The 26,265-nt window shown below is 38.2% G+C and overlaps 2 protein-coding genes across 4 annotated transcripts; one reads left to right on the top strand and one right to left on the bottom strand.

Moving 5' to 3' along the window:
* Nucleotides 1-16,245: 16,245 nt before the first annotated feature.
* LOC122006162 (UPF0496 protein 4-like) lies at nt 16,246-22,436 on the bottom strand. 3 transcript variants are annotated; one of them, XM_042561547.1, is made up of 3 exons: nt 22,290-22,433; nt 21,969-22,173; nt 16,246-17,575 (listed from the first exon to the last, which is right to left on the bottom strand). In XM_042561547.1, exon 3 carries the CDS (start codon nt 17,542-17,544, stop codon nt 16,432-16,434), a length of 1,113 nt encoding a protein of 370 aa, XP_042417481.1. In that variant the 5' UTR covers nt 17,545-17,575; nt 21,969-22,173; nt 22,290-22,433; the 3' UTR covers nt 16,246-16,431. The 3 variants fall into 3 exon arrangements, with proteins under 3 accessions (XP_042417481.1, XP_042417480.1, XP_042417482.1); XM_042561546.1 differs by having other exon boundaries at nt 16,246-17,570; XM_042561548.1 differs by lacking the exon at nt 21,969-22,173 and having other exon boundaries at nt 16,246-17,570; nt 22,290-22,436.
* A 360-nt stretch (nt 22,437-22,796) lies between these two features.
* LOC122006164 (zinc finger protein ZAT4-like) lies at nt 22,797-24,191 on the top strand. The gene has a single exon (XM_042561549.1). The coding sequence runs from the start codon at nt 22,846-22,848 to the stop codon at nt 23,902-23,904; it is 1,059 nt and encodes a 352-aa protein (XP_042417483.1). The 5' UTR covers nt 22,797-22,845; the 3' UTR covers nt 23,905-24,191.
* The last annotated feature ends 2,074 nt before the right edge of the window (nt 24,192-26,265 follow it).

Below are 26,265 nucleotides of genomic sequence, written 5' to 3'. Positions count from 1 at the left end.
AGTGTGTCATCCTTTCTCACATAGTATAATAGGTCTTTGTACAACTTGGCACAATAAATATTCCAAGTTGCTGCAAATTCTACCTCGTGCCCGTCCTCCCACGTATATTTTTTCTACAATTAAAAATTAAAATTTTAGTATATTAAAGGATAAATATATTGTACATATTCAATTTACTTACCACAAATTCTTGATAATAAAAATCCTTAGTTGTAGCATCTACATGTCTCCATGTAGTACCAGATATGCAGACTCTTTCCTTAAATTTCTGTGTAATATATGTCGATACTCGATGATCGTCGGGAGTAAACCAACATATAAACAATATTAAGACATAAGATATATGTTATACATAAAGAACTTGAATTACTAATAATAAAAAAATACTTACGACTCTCCAACAACCCTAAGGACGGTGGATCCACGGAGTGGTGCTGGAAGATCTGCCATGATACCTGATATCTATAAAAAATATTATAGCACATCATAATAAGTCTTTAATAACATGATAAATAAGCAACAAAACATGATTGAAGCATAACTTACTAGATGAATAATAATGTTAAAATTTAATCAATGCTAGACTCTAGAAGCATTTCTACTCAACATTAACAGTTTGTAAGTCGTCGTCGCTAGACTCGGTTAGTTCAGCAAAATTCTCACTGCTAGATTTCTCTCCATCATCTATCTCCTCGTCAGTGGCATTACCATCTACAAGTAATTGTGATGTAGATTAGAGTTGTGAATCAACCGAATGTCTCTCTACTTCGTTCCAAACATCTTTAATTTGTTCGTGTCAACGCATTGAGCCATATTTGAAGCATATCCATCTGGAATTTGATTTCTTTAACCAACTACATAAAGCTTGTTTACCATCTTTGTCCAATGTATAACAAACTTTTAGAAACTTATTGGTTGTTTCATTCTGATGCAACTCTGGTCTGTTGACTAGTTCTTTTAATTCCTCACGTGATTTTGCAGTGTCCTTAGTTCTTCCAAGTACATTCATCACAGTGTTGAAGATATTATCAAAGAAATTTTTCTCAACATGCATCACATCTATATTGTGTCGAATGAGTAGATACTTCCAATAAGGCAGCTCCCAGAATATGTTCCTTTTCTTCCAACCACACTTGCACATCCTAACAAGATATTTATTTATCTCATCATAATTAGGCTGAGATACTGGGAGAAATCCATAACTATCTATTTGTTCAATGATTTCTTCACCTAAAGCATGGACTGCTGGGGGAGGTTTTCTACTGCAACATTATTTAGAAAATTTTTCTTATTTCGCCTAAAAGGGTGATCCAGTGGTAGAAATTTACGATGATTATCAAACCAAGATACCTTCCCACTGCAAGGTAATGAAAATGCATCAAACTCTGTCATGCAATGTGGGCATGCTAATTTACCAGTCGTGCTCCATCCCAACAACATTGAGTATGCTGAAATATCACTGATCGTCCATAATAAAGCAACATGCAATGTCAAATTAGTTTTACTTGCAATATCATAAGTCACCGACCCTACATTCCATAATTCATTCAGCTCGACAATTAGAGGTTGTAAGAAAGTATCTATCTTATCTTTTGGATTGGCTGGACCAGGAATAAGCACAGTAAGGAACATAAATTCATCTTTCATGCACATTGGTCGAAGTCCATCTTCAGGTAGACCTCCATCCTTTTCTTTCAGTACGGAAAATTGTCCTCGTTGAATAGGGGAGGATGCACTGTATTAAAGCCTTCGATCTGAGACATCTTGCACACAAGAGAGTAGCTAGACAAGCAACATCCCAAGACTTGGTCTTGGATTAGTAATGCGGGAGGAAATATAAATAATAGAGGAAAACTAAATTGGCGTTGCACCAATTTTAGATTAACTGCAACGAGAAAATATTTCCAAAAAGATAATAATACTAGTTTGGAATTATGCGAAAAATTGAAAAGCCGAAAAAAATGTCACCCCCTTGTCTGACTGGTGGTTGCACCAAATCAGAGCGGTACATGCTCTGATACCACTTGTTGAATCGTGAAAGTCGATAGAGGGGAGGGGTGAATATCGATTTAAAAATTAACGAGAGTACGCAGCGGAAAAAGTAAAGTAAAGAGAGATGACACAAGTAATTTTTACTTGGTTCGGAGCCTGTGTCGACTCCTACTCTAAGGCCCGCACACAAGAGTACTTTCGGTGGGCAATCACTAATAATTCGAAATGAGAATTACAACGAAAGTACAGGAATTATTAGTAAAAAAAATGCTGAAAATTATGAAAACTAAGACAGAAAGAGAAAGAAACTTGTCGGTGAGCTTTTGGCAGCGTCGCAGGAGCACTGAAGATCTGATTGTCAGTTGTTGTTGGAGCTTCAGCCTTGACCCTCCTTATATAGGAGGTTCGGGGCCCCTGAAACCATCAGGGCACCCCGGTGTGACGTAACTGACCCAACCAGGAGGCTCCACGTGGTGATGACGCGAAGATGATAAAAGTTCACCTCCGGGCGCCTAGGTACCTCCCGGGCGCCTGGACCCTGTTTTCCAACAGTTTCTTTCCTGCAAAAAATAAACGTTAGTCTGAGGCACTCATATCTCCTGCAAAATAGATTATTAGCACAGTTCATAATTCAAATAGAAAGAGTATGACTTAGATTCCATCTTTCCGAGACCGGAATCTAGTCACGATCTCGACTTAGAGTTCCGAAATAGTTCTAAGTTGGATCGGCGCCTAAGTTCCCTTCCCAGGAACGCGTCCTCACAGTCACTCTCCTCCAGTGACTTACCTTTACTTACCTGCCAAACGTTCAGCCAGCCCTTCGATCCGTCTGGACTTAGTGCTAGCTATCCGGTCAGCTCGTTGACCTAGCTGGACTTCGTGCCAAATGTCCGGTCAGCCCGTCAATTCGTTTGGACTTCGTGCCAGCTATCCGGTCGGCCCGTCGACCTAGCTGGGCTTCGTTCCAGATATCTGGTCAACCCGTAGACCTGTATGGGCTTCTCCTGTAAATTCGGTCAGAGTGTTAGATCAACAACAAAACTAACTTAACCTATTTTGTCATTCATCAAAACCTGGGTTAGACCATTAGTACTAACTGCACCAACAGATATTACTTTCCAATTCTTCTAAATATGGTTGTGTCTGTTGGATCGTAAGCGTTCGATAGAGGGGGGTGAATATCGATAAACAAAATCATTCGAAAAGAGTTACGCGCAGCGGAAATAAAAGGACAATGCTAACACAAGCTGGTTTTACTTGGTTCGGAGCCTGTGTCGACTCCTACTCCAAGGCCCGCACACAAGGGTGCTTTCGGTGGGCAATCACTAGCAGTTCGAAAATAGTTACAAATTAAAGTACAGGAATGCTAATGGAACTAAAGCAAATACCGACAATAATTTAACAAAAAAGGAAAGGAGCGTGTTGTCGGAGCTTTGTCAGCGTCGCAGGAGCGTAGAGCAGTAGAGCAAGCAGTAGAAGACTTTCTTTTTGTTGTTGTTTTTAAGCTCCCCTCTGACCCTCCTTTTATATGAGACTCGGGGCGCCCCGGATCCCTTCCGGGCGCCCTGGTGGGACGTGGCAGGTCCAACTAGCAAGCTCTACGAGGCGACGCGCGAGTTTGGATGAAATTTGCCTCCCGGGCGCTCGGATCTCTTCCAGGCGCCCGGACCCTGTTTTCCCGCAGAATTCGTCCTGCAAGACAAATGTTAGTCCGGAGGCAAATAATAAGTATGCCCTGCAAAATAGTTCGTTAGCACAGTTATATAGATAAGCAAAAAAGAGTATGAATTAGATTCCGTCTTTCCGAGACCGGAATCTAGTCACGATCTCGACTTAGATATCCGATATGGATCTAAGCCGGATCGACGCCTAATGTTTCCTTCCCGGGAACGCGTCCTTACAGTCACTCCCCTCTAGTGACTTACCTTACTTACCTGCCAGACGTCCGGTCAGCCCTTCGACCCGTCTGGACTTCTCGCCAAGCGTCCGGTCAGCCCGTCGACCTAGCTGGACTTCTCGCCAAGCGTCCGGTCAGCCCGTCGACCCGCTTGGACTTCATGCCAGACATCCGGTCAGCCCGTCGACCTGTCTGGACTTCGTCTGCACACTCGGTCAGAGTGTTAGATTACAACAAACCTAACTTAACCTAATTTGTCATTCATCAAAACCTGAGTTAGATCGTTAGTGCTAACCGCACCAACAATCTCCCCCTTTTTGATGGAATGACAACCTGGTTAAATTAGTAAAAATATGCGAGTAAGAGTTTAAACATTTTGTTCTAGTATGAGGTTTAAGTTAGTTTTTAATTTTATTTTTATTTTTTTTTCTAACTTAACCACCTATCCCTCCCCGTTTGACATTCATCAAATAAGGAAGACAAATTAACCAATCAACAATATAGAATGTATATAAAAAAAACTGTAGGAAATGATGTTAGGTTAACTTGGGGGAGTAATTTAGCTTTAGTTTCAAGAAATTGAATTTTCAAAATAAGTTTCAATTTGGAATTCTTTACAAACTTATTGTTGAAAAAAAAATCAGTTTAAAATTAACCATTCAAAACTTCAAGGTTTAAAATTTTCAAAATCAGTTTTTAAAAGTGAAAAAAAAATCTTAAGCATAAGTTTCCAGATAAAAAAAATAATTCAAATCTAACTTGATTTTTCAAAATTTCAAATTTATTTTTCAAGTTTGCAAAATCCAGATTTTCAAAATGAGGTGAAATTGAATTTTCAAATCAAACTTTAAAGCTAGATCTAATTCTTGAATTTTTTTTAAAATGAGCTAGTAAAGTTAAACCACCTTTTTAAACATAATTTTTGCAAAAGTACTATTTACAAAAACCAAGTTTAGTAGATTTTACAAAGATAAGTCAGATTTGTTAAAATATTTTTTAAGAAAGTATTTTTCAAAAATCAATTATAGTAAAGGAAAAATAAAGATGAGACTAATTAATCCTCCCCTTAAACCTGACATCGAAAATAACTGTCTAACCAATTAGTTACTTACTGACTATCAGAAGATGACAACTTTCACTTGGTTAGTCAAGTTAAGTTCATTGTGATCAGTTAGTGGTTGACTAAGCTGAATAACTTAACTTGATTAATGTAGGTTTTGTATTTAACGCCCAGACTTATGTCGATGCACTGACATAAGCATCTTAAGTCCAGGCAATTGGCCTATACATCTCTCCTCTTTCTAAGTTTGTCAATTACAAGCAAGGTAATCCTAGGGTGTTGGTGAGATGCTCAAATATTAGTCCTGGGGGAACATGATTTCTAAGAGGATTTTTCTAGTCTAAGGCTAAAGTTGTTTTGAAATTCTAAAGGTTTAAAACAAATGAAAACCTAGAATTTTAAAACAGTCAATTTGAAAACAATTTTGAATTTTGAAAATCTTAGTCTATTAAATTAGAGTATGACCACTCAGATTTGAAAAGGAAAATCAGTAGGGTAGAATAATATCTACTGCAAACAGCTGTAATAGTGTCATAACAATGCTACATAATAATCATGACTACTGAGATGATGATGGAGGTGGTCCGGAACCCATCGACCGAAGGAGTGCCAATATTTCAGTGTGACGCAGGGCCGTCTCGATCCTTTTTGAAGCCCTAGGCAGAAAAAAATAAGACCTTAATATTTTTTTAAAATAAATACTATTAGAGATGTTTAATTTTATTAGTTATAGTAAAAAGTAGAAGTTACCACCCTAGCAACTTAACACGGTCAATCTTACGATCATCTATGAGGAGGTAAATCAAGAAACTGTAGTTGACTACTATGGGAAGAATATTTTTCTCAGCTTTACCAAGATTCAACCCCTTGCCCATTGTGCATTAGCCAACTCAACCATGTCTCGGGGGTGACATTTAATTTTATTAGTAAAATTTAAAAGAACAATTTCATATATTGTCAATAATAATTTTTACAATTGGAAGTAGTGACAAACTATGTCACGTATCAATAACTTTATCTTGCGTCAAACTTCACTTCTTTATTAGTAAAATTTAAAAAATAAAAAATATTTATGTTAACTAATTTGGAAACGAGTAATAAATTATTATAATATTATTAATATGCATTTTAATTGTTATTTAAAAATATCAATCAATTTTAACTTTAAGGAAAGAAAGTCTTGACACAATAATAAAATTATTGTATGTAACCTTGAGACATAAGTTTGAGTACTAGATATAGTCATTACGTAAAATAAATTATTTCTTGAAATCTTGTATTGGAAGAAGCTTCATAAACTAAATTATCTTTTTATCAATTTTAACTTTAATAAATTATTAAGAAAATTTATTTAATCAAAAATAGTTAACTAATAAACATTAACGGTGAATTATTAAAAAATTGAAAGAAAAATAAAACTTTTAAAAAAATGATAACCAAGGAGTAGATAGAAAAAAATAAAATTTAGAAAAAATTAATAGTGTAATATTAAATTTTTATAAAAAATATCAATTAAATATAACTCATAAATATTTTTAATTTATTAACAAAACTTAATTTTGATTAGTAAATTAAATTTTTCCCAGTAAAAAGTTAAAAATTACTAATTAAATTTTAATAAAAAAATAAAAATAAATTATTAACCAAATCTAATTTTAATCGTAAGAAATTAAAATTATCAATTAAATTTAACAAGAGTAAAAAAAAACTCATCTAGACTTTAATCTATTAAAAATTAAAAATTATTGATATAATTTGACTAGTAAAAAATTAAAATTACCAATGAAAATAAATCTCGACTAAATTTATTTTAATCGTAATTTTAAATATTTAATATACAACTTCATATATATATTTTTAAATTAATCTAGATATATATATATATATATATATAAAATCTGGTGGGCCCCAATATAATAGGGGCCCTAGGCATAGGCCTTAATGGCCTATGCCTTGAGCCGGTCGTGGTGTGACGAGCCCGGTCGTCCTCTCGTATGTCCCGTCATAGGTCGGAGATCTCCTGCCGGATCTCCTGCCGCACATCTAGCCGTAAATCAGTGACCTCCTGTCGCACCTCTCGTCGGAGATCGGAGATCTCTCGTCGTATATCTCGGTGGAACTCGGAGGACTCGTGCTGGAGACTTGACATGGCTCTCTCTAGCCCGGATACTCGATCGGCTAGAGTGCGAGGAGCGGGACGTGGGGCTCGAGCTGGTGCTGGGGCAGGAGCGGCCTCGTCAGGAAAGAGTGCGAGAAAGAACTCATCGGCCTCCTCCTGCTGTGCGTCTGAGTCCGGCTGGTGCTGTGCCTCCCTCTGCCAGGTCATGATACCCTCATCATCTATATGAATACTAGCTAGGGAAAAGTTCCTAGCTCCTATAATGTCAAACTCGGTCATATAGCGAATGTCACCTGCGGTGACATCATTGCCCAAAGAGGACATATATGCTGTCAGAATGTGACAGTAGGGCATATGAACTCGCCCGCTCGTCACATATCCGGCCGAGTAAATGATGGTGGAAAAGATATGCAGACTAATGTCAATATCTAGCATATGACACAGAGCATAGAGGAGAAAGGAATGGAATGGGCGCATCATCGTGATGTCGCGAGTGCTACGTGGTAGAATGCAAAAGACTAAGACCCTATAAAGGGCGTAGTCCTGGACTCGAAGGGTAACTGACCTAAACTGGGTCACAGTGGGTACTCGCTCGCCCCTAAAGAAATATGAATAAATCGTATCAAGAGTGACATGCGAGTAGGGATCTCCAAAGGGAAGCTCCCTGGGAGGATAGCACTGAAAAGGACAGGTGGACTCTCGTAACTCCAAAAAACTCTCGGATGGCAGTGGAGGACAACGTGATATCAGTCCCAGCTGCCCTAGTAGTGTAGGTAAGGACGTCTACTTTTACTAGGTTGTTGTAAAATTTTGCACACAAACTTACGTTTACTGAGCTAGTGCACTCAACAAGGTTCTGAAGGTTGTAGTGGTTTATAGTCTCCATAGCTGGAATGCAAGAGCGTAAAAAGAATGCTCTATCTATACATTTGGTCCTAATGGCCATGTAGATGGTTGGCTCAAACTTAATCCTAAGCTCATCAGTGGGAAACCTAGGATCAATACTGGGAGTAGAGGGTCCAGCACCAGATTTAGAACGTTTCCTAAATAAACTAATACTAATTAACGAAAAATAAACATACGATAATAAACTCTAAATAGAAGACAGGAGGTTTACCGAGGAGCCATTGCTAAAATAATTTTAGAACTGACGACCTCGATTGATTCGCGAGCGCGTATTAACCGCAGAGCGAGAGAAAATTTTAATTTTGAATGCTTTCACAATAAAGCTTGGAGAAAGCTTTGGAGGAAAGCTTGGGGGTGTGAAGAGAGGGGGGTGCCCTGCCCCCCTATATATAGGGGAGTCCGGACGCCCGAGGTTAAGTGGGTGGGGCGCCCGGATCTCCTCCGGGCGCCCCGGGTCCGTATGCCAGGGGCGCCCGCCACTGGTTTTTGACTCCGTTTTTTTTTAAAAAAAAAACAAAAAAAAATAATTTTTAACATAAAAATTTATATGTAAAAAAAAATTTTAAGTTAAAAAAGAAATTAAGTTTAATTTTTAAAATAAAATTTTCAGTTGAAGAAAATTTTAAGTTTAATTTTTAAAATAAATTTTTAAATTAAAAAAAAAATTAAGTTTAATTTTTAAAATAAATTTTTAAGTTAAAAAAAATTTTAAGTTTAATTTTTAAAATAAATTTTTAAGTTAAAAAGAATTTAAGTTTAATTTTTAAAATAAATTTTTAAGTTAAAAAAAAATTATGTTTAATTTTTAAAATAAATTTTTAAGTTAAAAAAAATTTAAGTTTAATTTTTAAAATTAATTTTTAAGTTAAAGAATTTAAGTTTATTTTTAAAATAATTTTTTAAGTTAAAAAGAATTTAAGTTTAATTTTTAAAATAAACTTTTAAGTTAAAAAAAAATTTAAGTTTAATTTTTAAAATAAATTTTTAAGTTAAAAAAATTATAATTTTAATTTATAAAATAAATTTTAAGTTAAAAAAATTTTAAGTTTAATTTTTAAGTTAAAAAAAATAAAGTTTAATTTTTAAAATAAATTTTTAGGAAAAAAAGTTTTAATAAGTTTTTTTTTAAGTTTAAAATAAATTTTTAAGTTAAAAAAATTTAAGTTTAATTTAAAATAAATTTTTGAGTTAAAAAAATAAATTTTTAAGTTAAAATAAAGTTTAATTTTAAAAATAAATTTTTAAGTAAAAATAATTTTAAGTTTAATTTTTAAAATAAATTTTTAAATAAAAAAAATTTAAGTTTAATTTTTAAAATAAATTTTAAGTTAAAAAAATTTTAAGTTTAATTTTTAAAATAAATTTTTAAGTTAAAAAAATTTTAAGTTTAATTTTTAAAATAAATTTTTAAGTTAAAAAAAATAAATTTTAATTTTTAAAATAATTTTTTTTTAACAAAAAATTAAGTTTAATTTTTAAAATAATTTTTTGAGTTAAAAAAAAATTAATTTAAATTTAATTTAATTTTAAATTTGAATTAATTTTAATTTAATTTTATTTTAATTTGAATTAATTTAAATTTCTTAATCATCTCACCCAATCTATGTTGTCAATCAAGGAATCATATAATTTTGTGAGATGAATTAGGTACAACTTTAGGGTTTGTTTTTAACTTGTGTTAGATTCAGGTTTAGCTTTGGGTTCAACAAATAGGCGTTCTCTGGATAAACTTCTGGACTATGATGAGTCACTCAGACATCATTAAGGTAACCATGCCTTCGAGGTTTTCCAAATAGTCCTATCCACTGGACTTAGTACAAAACTTTGGTCTAACTGGTTATGATTCATTAAGGGTAGCTTCGGTCAGTTCCACTTAGCCAGATGCACCAGGTCGAAGCCATATCTTCCTAGACATGCATAGACTAAGCTTCCCTAACGTACTATCATCCAAAACTTCACCAGTACCATTTTTCAAGTTAAACTTGAACCCTCTTTAACTAGTCCTAATTACCCTGTCGGGTAGGTTGGTTGGGGTTACCCTGCCGGGTAGGTTAGTTTTGGAGGTGCCAGCTATTCTGGAGCCTCCCCCTGAATTAATGACCATTAATTTAATTTTTTGTTCTTTGGTTTATGTCTATTTCTTTTATAATTATAATTAACTTGGTGATAGTTTAATTTTTGGTGGGTTTTAGATTTTGAGTTGTTTGATTTAGGTTTGTATTTTGGTTTTGGTTTATTTGAATTTATATAATATATTTTTTCTTTAGGTATGTAGAATTGGTTAAGTCCTACTTGCGTGGTGAGACACGCTTTCGGAACCCAAGCTTTACGTGTTGGTTTGTGTTGGGTTACTAATGATTTAAAGGTTTTAGTTGAACTTGATTTGTAACCAAGTCCAGTTTTGTTGTAACTTGCTTTTTGATTGTTTAAAATTAAATCTAAGTTTTTGGACCTTGTTGTGAATTTTTCTAGTATTTCCTTTAGATTATTAATTTCTATTTTTAGTGTTAGATTCTCCTCCTCAAGTGTTAGATCTTGAGTTGGACTTGAGCTTTTGATTTGTTCCTTGAGGTCTTGATTTTCCTCAAGGAGTGATTTATTTTCATTTTCTATTTTTACTAATTTATTGTTTAAGCAGGAAATAATTTTAAAAAATTTTCGGTTTAGATTTCGGCATACCTCTTCGGAACCTTCGGAAACGAGTACAGACTCGTGGCTCGATTCGAGTTCGGACCCGTCTTTCGATTCATCCTCCGATTCTTCTTCGCGGGCCATCAGCGCGAGGTAACTCTAGTTCTTTTTTTCTTCGGCTTCCGATTCGTCCGAGGAAGTGTCGTCCCATGTTGCTTTGAGCGCCTTCTTTTTGGTTAGCTTTGGTTTGTCGTTCTTCAGTTTCGGGCACTCGTTCTTCTTTTCTCTTGAGGGATCTGCAAATAAGGCTACACCTTTCTCGACCACGGCGTTAATTTGCTCATGCAGTTCTAATTCACAGAAGAGTTCATCTAGTTTTAATTTTGATAAATTTTTAGAAATTTTGTAGGCATCCACGATGGATGCCCACAAGGAATTACGCGGAAAGGCGTTTAGGGAGTACCTTATCAGATCCCTATTTTCCATTTGGTGGCCTATCGCGTGGAGTCCGTTGAGGATGTCTTTGATCCTCGCGTGTAGCTGGCTCGCCGTTTCTCCTTCCTGTATTTTTATATTAAATATTCTATTTAATAGTAAATCCCTTTTCATTACCTTGGCGTCCCTGGTTCCTTCGTGCAGCGCGATCAATTTGTCCCACATCTCTTTTGCATTCTGATGTGGTCCGACCTGGTTCAACTCTTCCCTTGTTAATCCACAGTGTAGTGTGTTAATCGCTTTGTTCTCTGTTGATGCCTTCTTTCTCATGTCCAGAGTCCACTGTTCCGGGTCTAGTGGATTTCCGGAGTTGTCGACTGGCACTCGATAGGCTTTTATGACGCTGAACCATTGATCGTAGTTCGTCTTTAGGTAGACTTCCATTCTTTTCTTCCAGTACGAGAAGTCATCCCCGTTGAATAGGGGAGGACATACTGTGCTGAAGCCTTCCAATTGGGACATGTTTTATCTGCAAAAAGAAAACAAATAGAGAGGTTCCAAGACTTGGTTTTGGATTAGTAGTGCGGGAAAAAATAGCTAAATTGGTGTTACACCAATTTAGATGTATTTACGACGGAAGGAAATTTTCAAAAAGGTAATTACACCAGTTTGAAATTTTACGAAACACTGAATTCCGAAAAAAGAAAAAAAAAATTAAAAACAAATCCCCCTCTTGTCTGATTGGTGGTTGCACCAAATCAGAGCGGTACCTGCTCTGATACCACTTGTTGGATCGTAAGCGTTCGATAGAGGGGGGGGGGTGAATATCGATAAACAAAATCGTTCGAAAAGAGTTACGCGCAGCGGAAATAAAAGGACAATGCTAACACAAGCTGGTTTTACTTGGTTCGGAGCCTGTGTCGACTCCTACTCCAAGGCCCGCACACAAGGGTGCTTTCGGTGGGCAATCACTAGCAGTTCGAAAATTGTTACAAATTAAAGTACAGGAATGCTAATGGAACTAAAGCAAATACCGACAAGAATTTAACAAAAAAGGAAAGGAGCGTGTTGTCGGAGCTTTGTCAGCGTCGCAGGAGCGTAGAGCAGCAGAGTAAGCAGTAGAAGACTTTCTTTTTGTTGTTGTTTTTAAGCTCCCCTCTGACCCTCTGACCCTCCTTTTATATGAGGCTCGGGGCGCCCCGGATCCCTTCCGAGCGCCCTGGTGGGACGTGGCAGGTCCAACCAGCAAGCTCCACGTGGCGACGCGCGAGTTTGGATGAAATTTGCCTCCCGGGCGCCCGGATCCCTTCCGGGCGCCCGAACCTTGTTTTCCCGCAGAATCCGTCCTGCAAGACAAATGTTAGTCCGGAGGCAAATAATAAGTATGCCCTGCAAAATAGTTTGTTAGCACAGTTATATAGATAAGCAAAAAAGAGTATGAATTAGATTCCGTCTTTCCGAGACCGGAATCTAGTCACGATCTCGACTTAGATATCCGATATGGATCTAAGCCGAATCGACGCCTAATGTTTCCTTCCCGGGAACGCGTCCTTACAGTCACTCCCCTCTAGTGACTTACCTTACTTACCTGTCAGACGTCCGGTCAGCCCTTCGACCCGCTTGGACTTCTCGCCAGTTATCCGGTCAGCCCGTCGACCTAGCTGGACTTCTCGCCAAGCGTCCGGTCAGCCCGTCGACCCGCTTGGACTTCGTGCCAGACATCCGATCAGCCCGTCGACCTATCTGGACTTCGTCTGCACACTCGCTCAGAGTGTTAGATCACAACAAACCTAACTTAACCTGATTTGTCATTCATCAAAACTTGAGTTAGACCGTTAGTGCTAACCGCACCAACAGTGTCATCATTTCCAGGGTGTTCACCATGCGACCTTTCCTAATGCTTCTTATTGTAGCTTTTTATATCTCTTCCCACAGACAACGTCAAATTGATGGTGTCTATTTACACCCACTTGGACTCCTTCCTTCGTTCCTCCTCTTTTGGTAGCCAAGGATCGATCGAGAGACATAACTTGAGGGATCAACGAACATGAGTCTGGGGACAGTGTTGCCCCTCCAATAGTCAAGTTAATGAAGAGCTCAAGAAGAAGAATAAACGAGGTAGCTTTTGCAAGTGTCCAGAGAATCATACCTTCATCTACCTGTATGAAAGCTTATAAAGCCTTGGTTTAAGAGGATCCATATCGATCGCAACATCTGCTCAGGCTGAGCTACGTGGATGATTGCATGCTTGAGGCACCGCTCATTGACTGACCACACGAATGAGTCTTCTCTTCTGTTGTGACAACCATGGGTATGTACTACTGGTTTTGCCTGTTGTCATGCTAATGCCACTTTCTCTAGGAGACCATTGGCAAATATTGACACCGCATCAAATGTGATGAGAAGTGAACTCCTGGAGGAGCCAACTCCTCTTGGCTCTTGCATAATAAACCTTTGATGTGACGGCTTGGTCTAAGGCTGATTGAGCCACACTAGGCAAGAAGGGAGGCTAATTGAGTATAGTAGATCTGAAAAGACCTATGACTTGATCATATTTACCCGAGTAGCATCAAAGATGATTAAAAGAAATACTTTATGAGCTCGTGGAAGAAGATGAGCATGACAATGAGACTTAAGGTTGAGAAAATATTTTATGGAACTATGGAGAAGGATGAAGAGATGGTTGAGTTTGATATTTTAATTCAAATTATTTTTTGGTTTAGGTTGTTTTGGTAATGCATGTGTGTATATATTTAGTCCCATATTGCTAAGCAAAGAAAGTTGGAAGACCTTATATATGGAGCTCTTCCATCCTTACTTAGCAAAGTAAAGGGGGGCCTACACGCATGCGCGGGTCGAGCCCAAATCAGGTGGCTTCGGGGGGTTCGAGTCAAAAATCCATAAACCGGGCGCGACGCACACGATCATCGCGCGCAGGGGGGTGCAAATCCCCAACTCGTGGGCCTCGCGCAGGCGGCCTAGTTTGTTTTTGCCAGTCTCCGGTTTGGTCTGGTTCTAGGTTCTGACCCGCGCGCACTTGGGTTTGGTTCTGTCCGCGTAAGGAAGCAACGCGACGCACCTGTCCGCGAGAGGAAGAGAAGCGATGCGGTCCTGTCCACGTGAGGAAGCGAAGCGACGTACGCTTTGTTGTGTGCACTGCTTCGGAGTGTATAAATACACTTCCTCTGTTCCTTCTTAACTCACTCCAGAAAACAGAGCATTCTGCTTTCTTTCTTTCTTCCCTCTATTTCCCTGTTCTGAGGCTTGGTTCTGCGACGCACACGATCATCGCGCGTAGGGGGGTGCAAATCCCCAACTCGTGGGCCTCGCGCAGGCGGCCTAGTTTGTTTTTGCCAGTCTCCGGTTTGGTCTGGTTCTAGGTTCTGACCTGCGCGCACTTGGGTTTGGTTCTGTCCGCGTAAGGAAGCAACGCGACGCACCTGTCCGCGAGAGGAAGAGAAGCGATGCGGTCCTGTCCACGTGAGGAAGCGAAGCGACGTACGCTTTGTTGTGTGCACTGCTTCGGAGTGTATAAATACACTTCCTCTGTTCCTTCTTAACTCACTCCAGAAAACAGAGCATTCTGCTTTCTTTCTTTCTTCCCTCTATTTCCCTGTTCTGAGGCTTGGTTCTGCGATCTGAGGTTGAGTCCGAGTGTGGCGTTCGTTTTGGAGTGCACCTACGGACGACGCGAGTGGTTGTCGGATCTTGGGAGAATTTTGCCGAAGAGCCTCTGCACTATGGGCGGCAATAAATTCTCTAAAGACAGTCGGCACGCCGGCGCTTCAACCAGAGATACACGATTTCTCAACCTTACTCTTTTCATTTACAAGTTTATTATATGCTTACTATTTTGATGCAAATAGATTACTGTATTTATGTAATCAGTAATACAACAGAGATGACCTATAAGAATTTGGAGGAGGATTACTTAAACACTATGGATTAACTATGCATTTAATGTAGCAAATCTTGACTTAAACAAATTAAATTTTAGATTAAACTAATATATATATATATATATATATATATATATATATATATATATATATATATATATATATATATATATATATATATATATATATATATATATATATATATATTATTATTATTCTTATTATTTTTATAGATCATGAATTACTATTTTCTTAATATATCACATCAAAACTATAAAAATCTACTATATTTTTTTCCTATAAAAAATTTCCCTATAACTTTTTTTTATAGACCCACTGACATTTAATATATTTTTATTATATTAAATTATATATTTTTATTATATTAAATTATATATTTTATTTATTATTATTTGTATTTAATATCGTTAATATACTTTTCATTTAATATTTTTTTTTATAGGTTTCACCCACATTCCCAATGTTGAAGAAAAAACAACTTCAAAATTTTACTACTATTTTTAAAATAAAAATCCAAACCTCACGTCCAATTTTTTAGTTTCACGAACCTTTTTAAAACCCTTGCATTAAAGATACTCTTAAATACAACATATGAGAATGCGAAACACAGAATAGCTTGGTGAAAGAACTTAAAATTTCTTGAGTAATACATTTTTATTAATTTTAGTGAATATCATAATAGTTATTATGCTTCTATTTATTTATTTTAATTAACACTAGATATTTAACATACGCTAACTAATTATGAGATGATCCGTCTAGTCCCATGAAATTGAGAAGTATTTACAAAGGATAATACATCAATCCAATATTTTTAGATCAATTATCTATTAATTCATCGAAGTATGAACTCAATCCTTCACTAATTCTGAGATGATAAGTTCAATCTTATAAAAAAATTTATCTATTAATTCATCAAAATTTAAACATAATCCTTAGATGAACTATTATGTTTTTGTCATCCTTAGATGAAGTATTATGCTTTTATCATCCTTATCTAAAGTGTTACTAGATGGTAAAATCTTGAAAAAAGAATTTAAAAAATTATGTGATTTCAAAAAGGATTTGAGTTTACATATAAAAGACCAAAAGCTACAAAACGAAATTAGTTTGCAAGGATAAGAGTTGTAAATGGTGCATTGTTACAGACGGACCCATAAAGAAAAATATTGGATGATCCTATAAAATATGTAGTCATTATTATTGACGATCGTATAAAACATCTGAACATAAGCAATAAAGAAGCTCTATGAAATAAGCAACAAAGACAGGCCCACAATGCACATCCATAACGAGCTCTATTAATATCATTAGCACCACTAAGCAACTTTTGCATACCACTTTGCCGGCACACATTGAACAATATAGAGTACAATTGGACAATGAGTACACTGGAGAATGACTATGAACACAGAACATTGCCAGGGCATATTGTTCAATACACATACAAGTACATGTAAAAACGATTACCTCATGACTTCATTTCGTTGGTGCTCTTCTGCAAAGAAGCAGATACTCTGAGGTTACAAAGCAAAGCATCGCGTCCGACTAAAACATTTTGGAAAAAGTCATTGACTTCCTTTGAAAGAGAATCTAATTCATCCCCAAGCCTCTTTACTCTGTCAGCCAACTTTGTGGCGCACTCTTCAATCCTGTGACTTTCTGAGTGGGAGCTTTCTGCTGGTGGAATTGTTTCCACCTCAAGATTGATGCCTGTGCTGCATTGTAGATGTTCTTTCTTGCAACTCAAACTCTTGGTCAAACTATGCAACACCATTTCCACTTCTTCAATCTCTTTACATGCCTTCACTTTCCCACCAGCAAATTGTCTCTTTATTTCCTTGTTCAAAACAACTTGCAAGTCACTGAAGGCTTCAGACCAGAAGAAACCATCGGAAACATGTGAGTCTACCACTGCATTTGAGCACCCTGATAGCATTGCTAAAAAGCAGCCACAAATAAAAACAGTCATTACTTTGACTCCATGCAAGGCCCTCATCAATACCTTACCTTTGGGGCTCTTGACCTTCGGATAACCAAGAGTTCTCTGAAGACACACTATCATGGCAGGACAGCTTTCTAGTTTAGAACTTTTAGATTTGGAATGCTCTATCCGTTCATGAATATGCAAGTGAGCTTTGGTAAGTACTTCGGAAGAAGTATCACCTGCTGAGATATCCAAAAGATGCAGCACGTATTGAAGAAGCAGTTGGCCTTGATTCAATCTAGACAGCTCAGAACTTAATACGATGCAGATATCAAGCAATTTCACACTGCTGTCCAAATATATGTCAAACCACTTTTCATCCCAGTCAGAAACAGGTAACTGAAGATCAGTTATTAAAGTTCTTATGCTATTATGCATATCTGATAAGAACTGAATCGAAAGTCTCATCCAAGATAGGGTGAAGACATCTTCAACATTCTTAGGCTTCAGCTTCTTCAATTGCTCTGCCAGATTTTTCTCAAAAGAAAACAGTAATTCACGAAGCTTGGGGGAGAAATTAGATCCCTTGTGGAGGTAAATCCGAAAAGGATTTCCAAAAGGAAAGAAGTTTCTCTGTCCATTTTGTGGTCGGCTCATGTTTGTTCAACTCAAATAGAGTTTATCTGTACTTCACAATGGTAGACATAACCACAGACAAATAATGAGCAGAAGGAAAAAGATCAGGAATTGGCAATACGGCAAAAAATATAGTATATAGGAAAACTTAAATTTTAACAAATTGACGAGAAAGGGTAAACGGATAAGATCAGTTTGTTTCCTTCACGTGAAAAAGTGGAAAAAGAATCATGCCTCTATTACTTTCTCTAAGAATTGGAAAATCCTAAAGGACAAACAATAGAGCAACCAACCTAATTCAATTATCCTTGGAAAAGAAATTCAACAAATCCAACGACATTGATTATCACGAGGTATGAAGAAGTTCCTATGATGGAATCATACATTGAAAAACTTTCTAAAGCCATTGAACCTTATTTGAGGAAAGATATCAGTTATCTGAAAACCACATGCATCTGATAATTGAATGATAGAAAGGGGAAAACAAACTTAATACGCCAAAGTTTAATAAAGAATCAACTTGGTCATACCTTAGATCGATCAAATCTAAAGTCTGAAGTTGCTCTAGTTAGTATAGCAAACAACAATAAGAATAATCACCTTTCATCATCCATTTTTGCTCCAAGGATGGAGGTTCAATGCAGATAAACCCAGCCAGAAGGTAGGAAACTGGCTCTGCAGTTAACCTTGGGAAGGTGGCAATTGCAGCACCAGTGAGTGGTTGAAATTGGTTTCGCTTCAGATGACATGAATGAATTTATTGGAAAGAAAATCAGGACGGGGAGAAAAAGGCTAACAAATTCATATCATCATTATGCACATCTTTTGTGTCACTTTCCCTCCTTCCCTCGTATATTCCAAGTAAACTAACCCTAAGGGATCTTGGACAGTCTACTTATAAAACTAGTGCAAGTACCCCAAGTTGATTTTGATGTGATCAACCAAGGTAAGTTAGATCTTGTGTTATTTTGATACCTTATGTCTAAGTATGTAGAAACTTAGAAATACAAGAAGTCGAGCGAAATACGTAGCAGACAAGAAAGATGGCATGGCAAGCGAATCGAAGGGCTCGGTGCAACCGAGGGACGAGAAGCTACGGAAGAGTATACCGATGGACAAGAAGGAACGCAGACAGCGCATCCGAGGGACGAGAAGCCAAGGAAGAAGCCTGCTCGAGAAGAAGGTCAGAATTGGGTTTGGGTGAATTCAACTCCGGTTGATCGGAGCATCACCCACGCGAAGGCCATCCCGAGTGAAGGCGCCTCCAAGGGTATTGAAGGCATCTCAAGCATTGGTGGCGGAGCTGTTGTATATCGGACCCGAGGCCCCTTTGAGGAGCATGAAGGCGCAATCGTGCCTGCTCGAAGGAGGCGCCTTGAAGCAGCTTGGAGGTGCCCTAGCGCCTCTTGATGGAGGCGCCCTCAAGGAAGCTGAAGGCGCCCTCAAATGCAGAAAGGTGTTGGTTAGTCGTTGACTGATTGTTGAAGAGTGGATATAGTTTTATCCACTTGGAGGCGCCCCGGAGTGCTTTGGAGACGTCTCCAATTAACGATAATTGATCCGGAGGTTATAAAAAACCCCTTGGAGTTAGGAATTAAACAACTACTATATTCAATTCATAGTTAATTTCTGAGCTATCAAAGAATGTATGAAGCTTCTCCGCCTTCAACGAAGGAGATCTTTTTACTCCTTTCAACTGCCTTAGATTAACAACCACTAGGTTGTAACCAAGTAAATCTTAGCTTTCTTACTTATCGTTTTAAAGTTGTTATTCTTTTAAATGTTAATTGTTTATGCCTAACTAATCTTGTATCCTTGCCAGTTCAAAAGCAAGAGAATTCCTCTAACTTATTTTTAGGGTTATTCATCCCCTCTAGCCGGTCTGGATCTACAACTAGGGTATCAAATAAGAATGGAGAAGAAGAGACCTTATTAAAATTGTCAGGTGTTCAGATGATAAAGACAAAGAAAGGCTGCAGTGTGTTCATGGTTTATAAAGAATCCCTTTCCCCGTGGATGTATGCCTATCATGTCAGAGTCCGACTAGTAAAGATTGTTGTTAGTTGTATTCATGCATTTTATCAATGTTCTTCTTCTTGGGCATATTGATTCATTACACAAATTCGCCTGGTCAAACTCTACAGAAAGCAGAAAGTCTAGAGAGAAGCCCTAAATTTCATGTTACCAACATGTAAATCAACAATTTATTGTAGTTTCACTGTCAATTTTGGGTGTTATCAGTTTTACTATGTTGATTCAAGTCTAATTTCGCAATTCAATGTCCACTATTGTCGGTATCCACGGCCTTGATGGTTTTCAATCAATAAAATCACTAGTAAGACCCCATATGTTTTGGTGTTTTCAGCTTCTTAATGGTAAGCCTTTTCACAAATGGTTATCACAGTTTCCAGCTAATGTATCAATCTAGGCTAAAAAGATACCTTTGAGGATGTCTAATAACAGACCATGTCTTTTTTCTCAATCTCAATTGTGATCAACAATAAACAACACTTGAATATCCATTTGAAAATTTGAAGGTAGTTCAAATGGTATACAAGGAGATAGTTGGGGAGTGGGCTGGTTTGTCCACTGAAACTTGCAAGCAGTGGTTCTTCTTTAATCATGATCATATCAGAACCAGTTCCAAGCTTTTTTTCCTTGTGTATGCCAATGTTGATTGTGGACTGTCTGGAAGGAAAGGAATAATATACTTCATGAAAGACAGCCAAGGAAAACATCTCAAGAGTTAGTGGTGAATGGGAAAGATTGGTGGTTTCTTGGTCAGTTAAGGCCCCAGTAAAACTTAAGAATTTGATTGACAGAAACCCGAGGAAGCTTCAAAGATCAGTATTGGACAGATGCCAACCTCCAAGGCATTACAATTACAGGCTCTTAAAATCTTCTTATACTTTGTAGTAAACTTTGCTTGCATGTTGTTACTCAACTACTATTCAGTCTCTATTGGTAGTTTGTAGATAATTTAGTGTGGTATTATCCTATAGCTTGACAATGTAACCAGCAGGTATGCTTTCTTTACTTGCCATATATATATTGGGAGAATGATATATACCCTTTTTTCCTTTTTCATAAAAAGAGAGATTTTTAAAATGCATTCTAGTCTCAGATGTGATGATAGGTACCATCTGTTAGAAATTTTTGAGATAAAAATTTAACATTTTGGAACAGGTACTACCAAGTTATAACATAAACATATGAGCTCCAGGTTGCATCCACAATTAACTTATCCACAGAATTCAAGGTTACAACCTAGTAATTTTCTTGAGCAATTACCTGAATAGAGCCCATGGGAATATGAAATGGCCAAATTCAGGCTCTCATATTCCAAAATACCCAAATCAGTCTCATGTGAAAATAATCAAGCTATTTCGTGAAACAACTTGACTGGTTCCAAAGAAAATTCAAAGAAAAGAATTTAAAAAATAGGAGCCAAATGGAAATTTATTTATACAAATAAATATTTTTTTAATTTTAAGTATAAGATTATTCTATTTCAATTAGTTAAGCTGGTTGGTGAAGTAGCTTAAGATTGACTTGAAAAAATATTTTCTTCTAAATTGCAAATAAATACCTATTTTAATTAATTAAGAGTAATGCTTATTTAAAAAGGAAAAAAATACTTTTGTTTTTCTAATTTTAGTCCATCAAGATGTTTATTAAAATATCTTGATAGAATGAAATTGATAGTGGACTATTTTTAAAACCAAGAAATATTTACCTACGAAAATAAATGGCCATTTGCCTCTTTCTAACTAACTTTTAATTATTTGTCCATAAATTTCATAAAGTTAGAAACCCACTCTTTTTATGAAAGAAAATTATTCCAAAAAAAAAAAAGAGAATATCTAAATTAATATAAAATTAAAAGTGAAAAAAAATCAACAATAATATCATTTAGTCAATTTCAGTCTAGCACAAACTAACTTGTCTAATTGTAATTAACAAATTTACCTTTTTTATAAATAAAAATACAGATTTACTTATAAATTTAAGCAAGCATTTTCCTCCATTTATATATTTTTTTCGAATTTTTTTTTCAAATCCCCCAAGTTGTTTCACCAAAGCAAAATTGATTCTTTGAATCAGCTACTTCGGCTAAAAAGTAAAACCTAGTTTGGTCAAGAAAAATGAAAATGATTTTATTTAGATATTATGGAACAAAATGACCCAATTTGACATCTTCCAATATCAACAGGTCCTATTGCTCAATTTTCTGCACATTCACATTCAATAAAAACCAGTAAAACCATTAAATTGGCTTGATTTGGGGCGATAACTAAAGGCTGATCTATACCACGAGCAAACCTAAATAATTCAGGACAATGTAAAACACATCTATCCATGGCGCTTTTTCCACCAATCTACACCCCTATTATCGCTTAAAATGAAAGGCAACAACAAATAATAAAAAAGATTATTTAACTTACCATAAAATCACCCATACTTAACTCTCCGTGCAGGAACCAGCAGAGAGCGACAATCGCAAGGCATCAAGAAATGCCCAAATCTCAAATCGGCAACTCCTCCATGAACGACAAAGAGGTGCGGATAATCACACCATCCATTTATAAGAACAACGCGAACCGTACTTCATTTCGTTCTCCCAAAGAAACACTCGGTACGTCGATCAATCTATTCCGGGAAATAATAATAATAATAAAAAGGATAGTTTTTCGGCGCAAGCAATGGATCCCTTGAGAAGATTAGAAGAAAAGGCAATAAAATCGAGCTCGGTAGAGCTTTCGTACCTGAGAAAGCGGAATCCGGCCGAAGGAAAGCAGAACGAGATCTGGATCGACTACTCCGCCGAGCAGGCGCCGCAACCCTACTCCACCGAAGACATCGACAATGCCGAGGGTACACGAATGCTTTAGGATGCGTGTAAAACCAAATGGTCTGGTTCGATCGAACCATATTTGGACCGTTTTCTGAACCATTGTTGATTGAGGCTATTTATGTGGCAAGATGATCGCATCTGGCAGGCACTTGTCATCGACATGAAGACATCGAACGCTGTTATCGGAGAGTTTGTTACTGACTTTAATGATGATAAGCTTTAGATCGAGAGAACTAATCCCTGATTAATATATATATGTATTTTATTTTAGTAATATTTTTTAATTTTAAAAATGTCTTTAAAATTATTATTATTTATTTTGATTATTTATTTTATTTATTTTTGTTTTTCTGGCTTTGTTGATGCGGTGGTGCGGGGGAGATGAAGTGGCTTCTTGTCGCCTGCTCTCTTTTTAGTCTGCGAAGAAGGATGGAATTGAGTTGAGGCGATTGATTGGTTTCGGTTCCATGGAGCGCTACAGCTGCAACCTCTGCTTCCGCCGCTTCCACAACGGCCGCGCGCTCGGCGGCCACATGCGCTCGCACGCGGTCTCCTCGCTGGCTGCCGTGGCTCCCCTGCTTCCGGCGGGAGATTCCTCCGCCTCCGCCTCGTCGAGCCAGCCCCAAGAAGGAGAGGCGGAGGAGGGGAAGGAGGCGGCCGGTTCTTACGGCTTGAGAGCCAATCCCAGGAAGAGCATCCGCCTCGCCGACCCTGAGTTCTCTTCGTCCTTCGCCGCTCCGGAGCCGGCGGGATCCAGCGTCGTCGTCCAGGACCGGGAGAGCGACACCGAGTCTCCCCGAGCGCACCGTGGCCAGGACAAGCGACCACGCGGGTGCGCGGTTGAGGCGGAGCCGGCGAGCTCCGTTTCCGACGTGACCCCGGCGGAAGACGTCGCCCTCTGCCTAATGATGCTCTCCCGCGATTCTTCTTGGACCGTCGCCGGAGAGATCCACCCTTCCGATGGATCCAACGATGAAGACGAGGGCGAGGAAGAAGAGGAGGTGGAGGCGCGTCGGGAAATTACTCCATCGCGGGCAACTCCGATGCCGCCGCGGAAGGGGCGGACCCGGTACCAGTGCGGTGCGTGCAAGAAGATCTTTCGCTCGTACCAAGCGCTCGGTGGCCACCGGGCCAGTCACAAGAAGAACAATGGCTGCGTCTCCGCCGCGGAGCCCGTCCAGATCTTTGGCGAGGCTGACTCCGCCGACGCCAATGGCGGGGCGAAGGTTCACGAGTGCCCCTTCTGTTTCAGAGTCTTCAGCTCCGGCCAAGCTCTAGGAGGCCACAAGAGAGCCCACTTCAGCTCTTCCTCCTCTATTTCGGTCACCCGCAACATGCCTGTGTCGGTCCCTCTTTATCCGCCACCACGCTCTCGGCTGAGCATGTCACCTGTCGTCGGCTCCGCTACCAAGCGTGCGACCGGCGTCAGTCTCTTCGACCTCAACTTGCCGGCAATGGCAGAGGACGAGGTCGAGCTGTCAGCCGTTTCTGACATGGATTTCCTTGCCAACCCCGCATCGAGCTGAATTTACAAGCATCATTTCCAACTTCTGAGCAAGCAGGAACCGAGTCCAAGTTCGAGGTAAGAAATGGACGGATAAAGAACCCATAACAATGAAGCTCAAATTTTTTTTTTCTTTCTTTTTTCAGTCGGATAAAGCTGGTGATTATATTTGTATGCTTCTGGATCTGCTTCTCTTTTGCTTTAGCTAAATCAGTTGCATATATTTTCGTTGTTTGAGTTGCCATTGTTGCTCACTGCATCAGTTGATCAAGAACAGAGTGGGTTGAATCCATTGCAACGAGACATCTTTCCCTTGCTAATTTGTTTCTTTGTTCTCATCTATTCTTTGCTAAATGTGCTTTTCTATCGTCTTAGGGTGGATTAGCAAGTGACTAACACCACTCTTCGTATGCAATTCTGTCACAAGTGTGCAGGAGAAAGAGAAAGAGAAAGAGAAATGGATGGGGGAAGCAGGGCAGAGCTGAGCAGTGAGCAGAGTAGAACCGCTACTTTTTGCTGCTGCTTTTGTTCCTTCTCTGCCGCCACACCCACACCCCACCTGTAAAACCCCACTGCTCCACTGTGACTCGTTCTTTTCTGGTGTTTGGCCACTTCTTCTTCCTCTTAAAGAAGCTCATCGAGCTCTCTCTCGCTCCCTCACTCCACTTTTTGGAACGTAGTGCGTCACCACTTCTGTTGCCATCTGACCTTAATGTCACTGTTCCATTAAGCACCGTGTTGCAGTAAGCACACCCGCACCCACGCAGGAGTTGAGCTCACATTCGGTGTGTCCATTAATTGCCATCGCTTTGGAATCATCGCTCACTTCTTACCCCCCTTCCAACTCTCCCTTGGCCTTACAGTTTGGCCGTCCCATCGCGCTGGACCCTATCAGATCTTTAGACCTTGTTTCACAGTCCCTTTTTCTAATCAAACTCGAACTGCATTTATTGAATTCTAGTTTTAAAATACGGATCAAATCAAGCACAAGACTTCCTCATTTAATTGTTTCTTTCTCATCCACCACAACCTCCTTCCTATTCTAATCCACTTTCTGCAACTCCATTTTCATTTTCTTCGTGAATTGTATATCGACTGGACTGTAGCTGAAGGGAGAGTAGTGTAGTAAAGTATTCCTTTGATCAAATCACATGTTAGGTAGGCCTTTGGTTGCTTTCAGTTGCTCAATGCTCATGACACAAGTTTTCTTTTCTTTGAATTTAAGCATCCACAAGGCTCTAATTAATGGGATGAAATATTGAAGGGGGGTAAGGAATAAAGTAGGAAGCAAAGAACAATAACATATATCACGAGATGAGCAGGTCTTGTGACAATGAGTTGGTTGTTGTCGGCTTGGATCAAAAGGGAACAAAGAGAGCGTTGGGTGTGGGGTTTGTGATCTCTCTCTCTCCCTCTCTCTCTCTTTGCTCGATGCTCATACCAGTTCAACCGTGAAGGAAGTTCTTTTGACTTGATTGTTTTTACTTATACTGGTTTAGGTCCTGGTAGTAGAGCCCCACCATCCCAACTAAAATTTTAACTGCTCCAACAATGTGTGTGTTGAATCAATTCTGGCATGACCTTTGTCTATTAGTAGCAGTTAGTAGTTGCTCGAGAATGATTGAAGTTTGTCTCAAGATCACAATATCACCACTGGAATATTCTGTAAGTTCCTTAATCATACAGACAGAGTAACCCTACCACTTTAAAGCTACAATGTGTGTGTTGAAAAGAGAGGTTAGATGGTGAATTTCTTTCATCAACAAGATAATTGATATAGCTTTGCTTTAAGTTGGTTACCTACTTGGAATGCATTCCATGTGCACCAGTGGCAAGTCAAATACTTTCATCAACTTTGATTCATGCTCTCCATTGATTAGTTCATTGTAGTTGCATTAGATCGGCAATCTCAAACTGGATCCACTGTATATAAATGAAATGAAAACACTTCTTCCTTTTGTAGGAGAAAGCAAGCTTCCTTACCTATCAAAAGTTGTGACCAGAAAACATAGAGAAGAGTTAGTATCATACTAGTATTATTAAAATACTGGAAGCATCTACTGAGCATCTGCAAAAACTCTGCATATTTAATGGCTGTCAGTGGAAGCTAGCACAAGCTGCAAAGCTTTAGGTAACTGCAATCATGATGTTCTTTCTGTGAGTCAAAAACCTAAAGGCACCAAATGCACATTCAGCGAAAGAGTAGCCAGAGATTGGGGAATGCACTGATTTCTGAAGTTTCACTATTAAAGAGGGATGGAGCAGTGCACATAAAGAGATTTTAGAGGTGGCATTTAAGTTTGTTGCTTTCTTCTAAAGCTTTAGGTATACTGATAAACTGGATGGAAACTTGTCAGTGAGTCACACATTTTACACTTCCCTG

The sequence above is a fragment of the Zingiber officinale genome, chromosome 7B (assembly GCF_018446385.1).
Source record: "Zingiber officinale cultivar Zhangliang chromosome 7B, Zo_v1.1, whole genome shotgun sequence".
In the NCBI taxonomy this organism is placed as follows: domain Eukaryota; kingdom Viridiplantae; phylum Streptophyta; class Magnoliopsida; order Zingiberales; family Zingiberaceae; genus Zingiber; species Zingiber officinale.
This window is presented reverse-complemented; position numbering and strand designations above follow the sequence as displayed.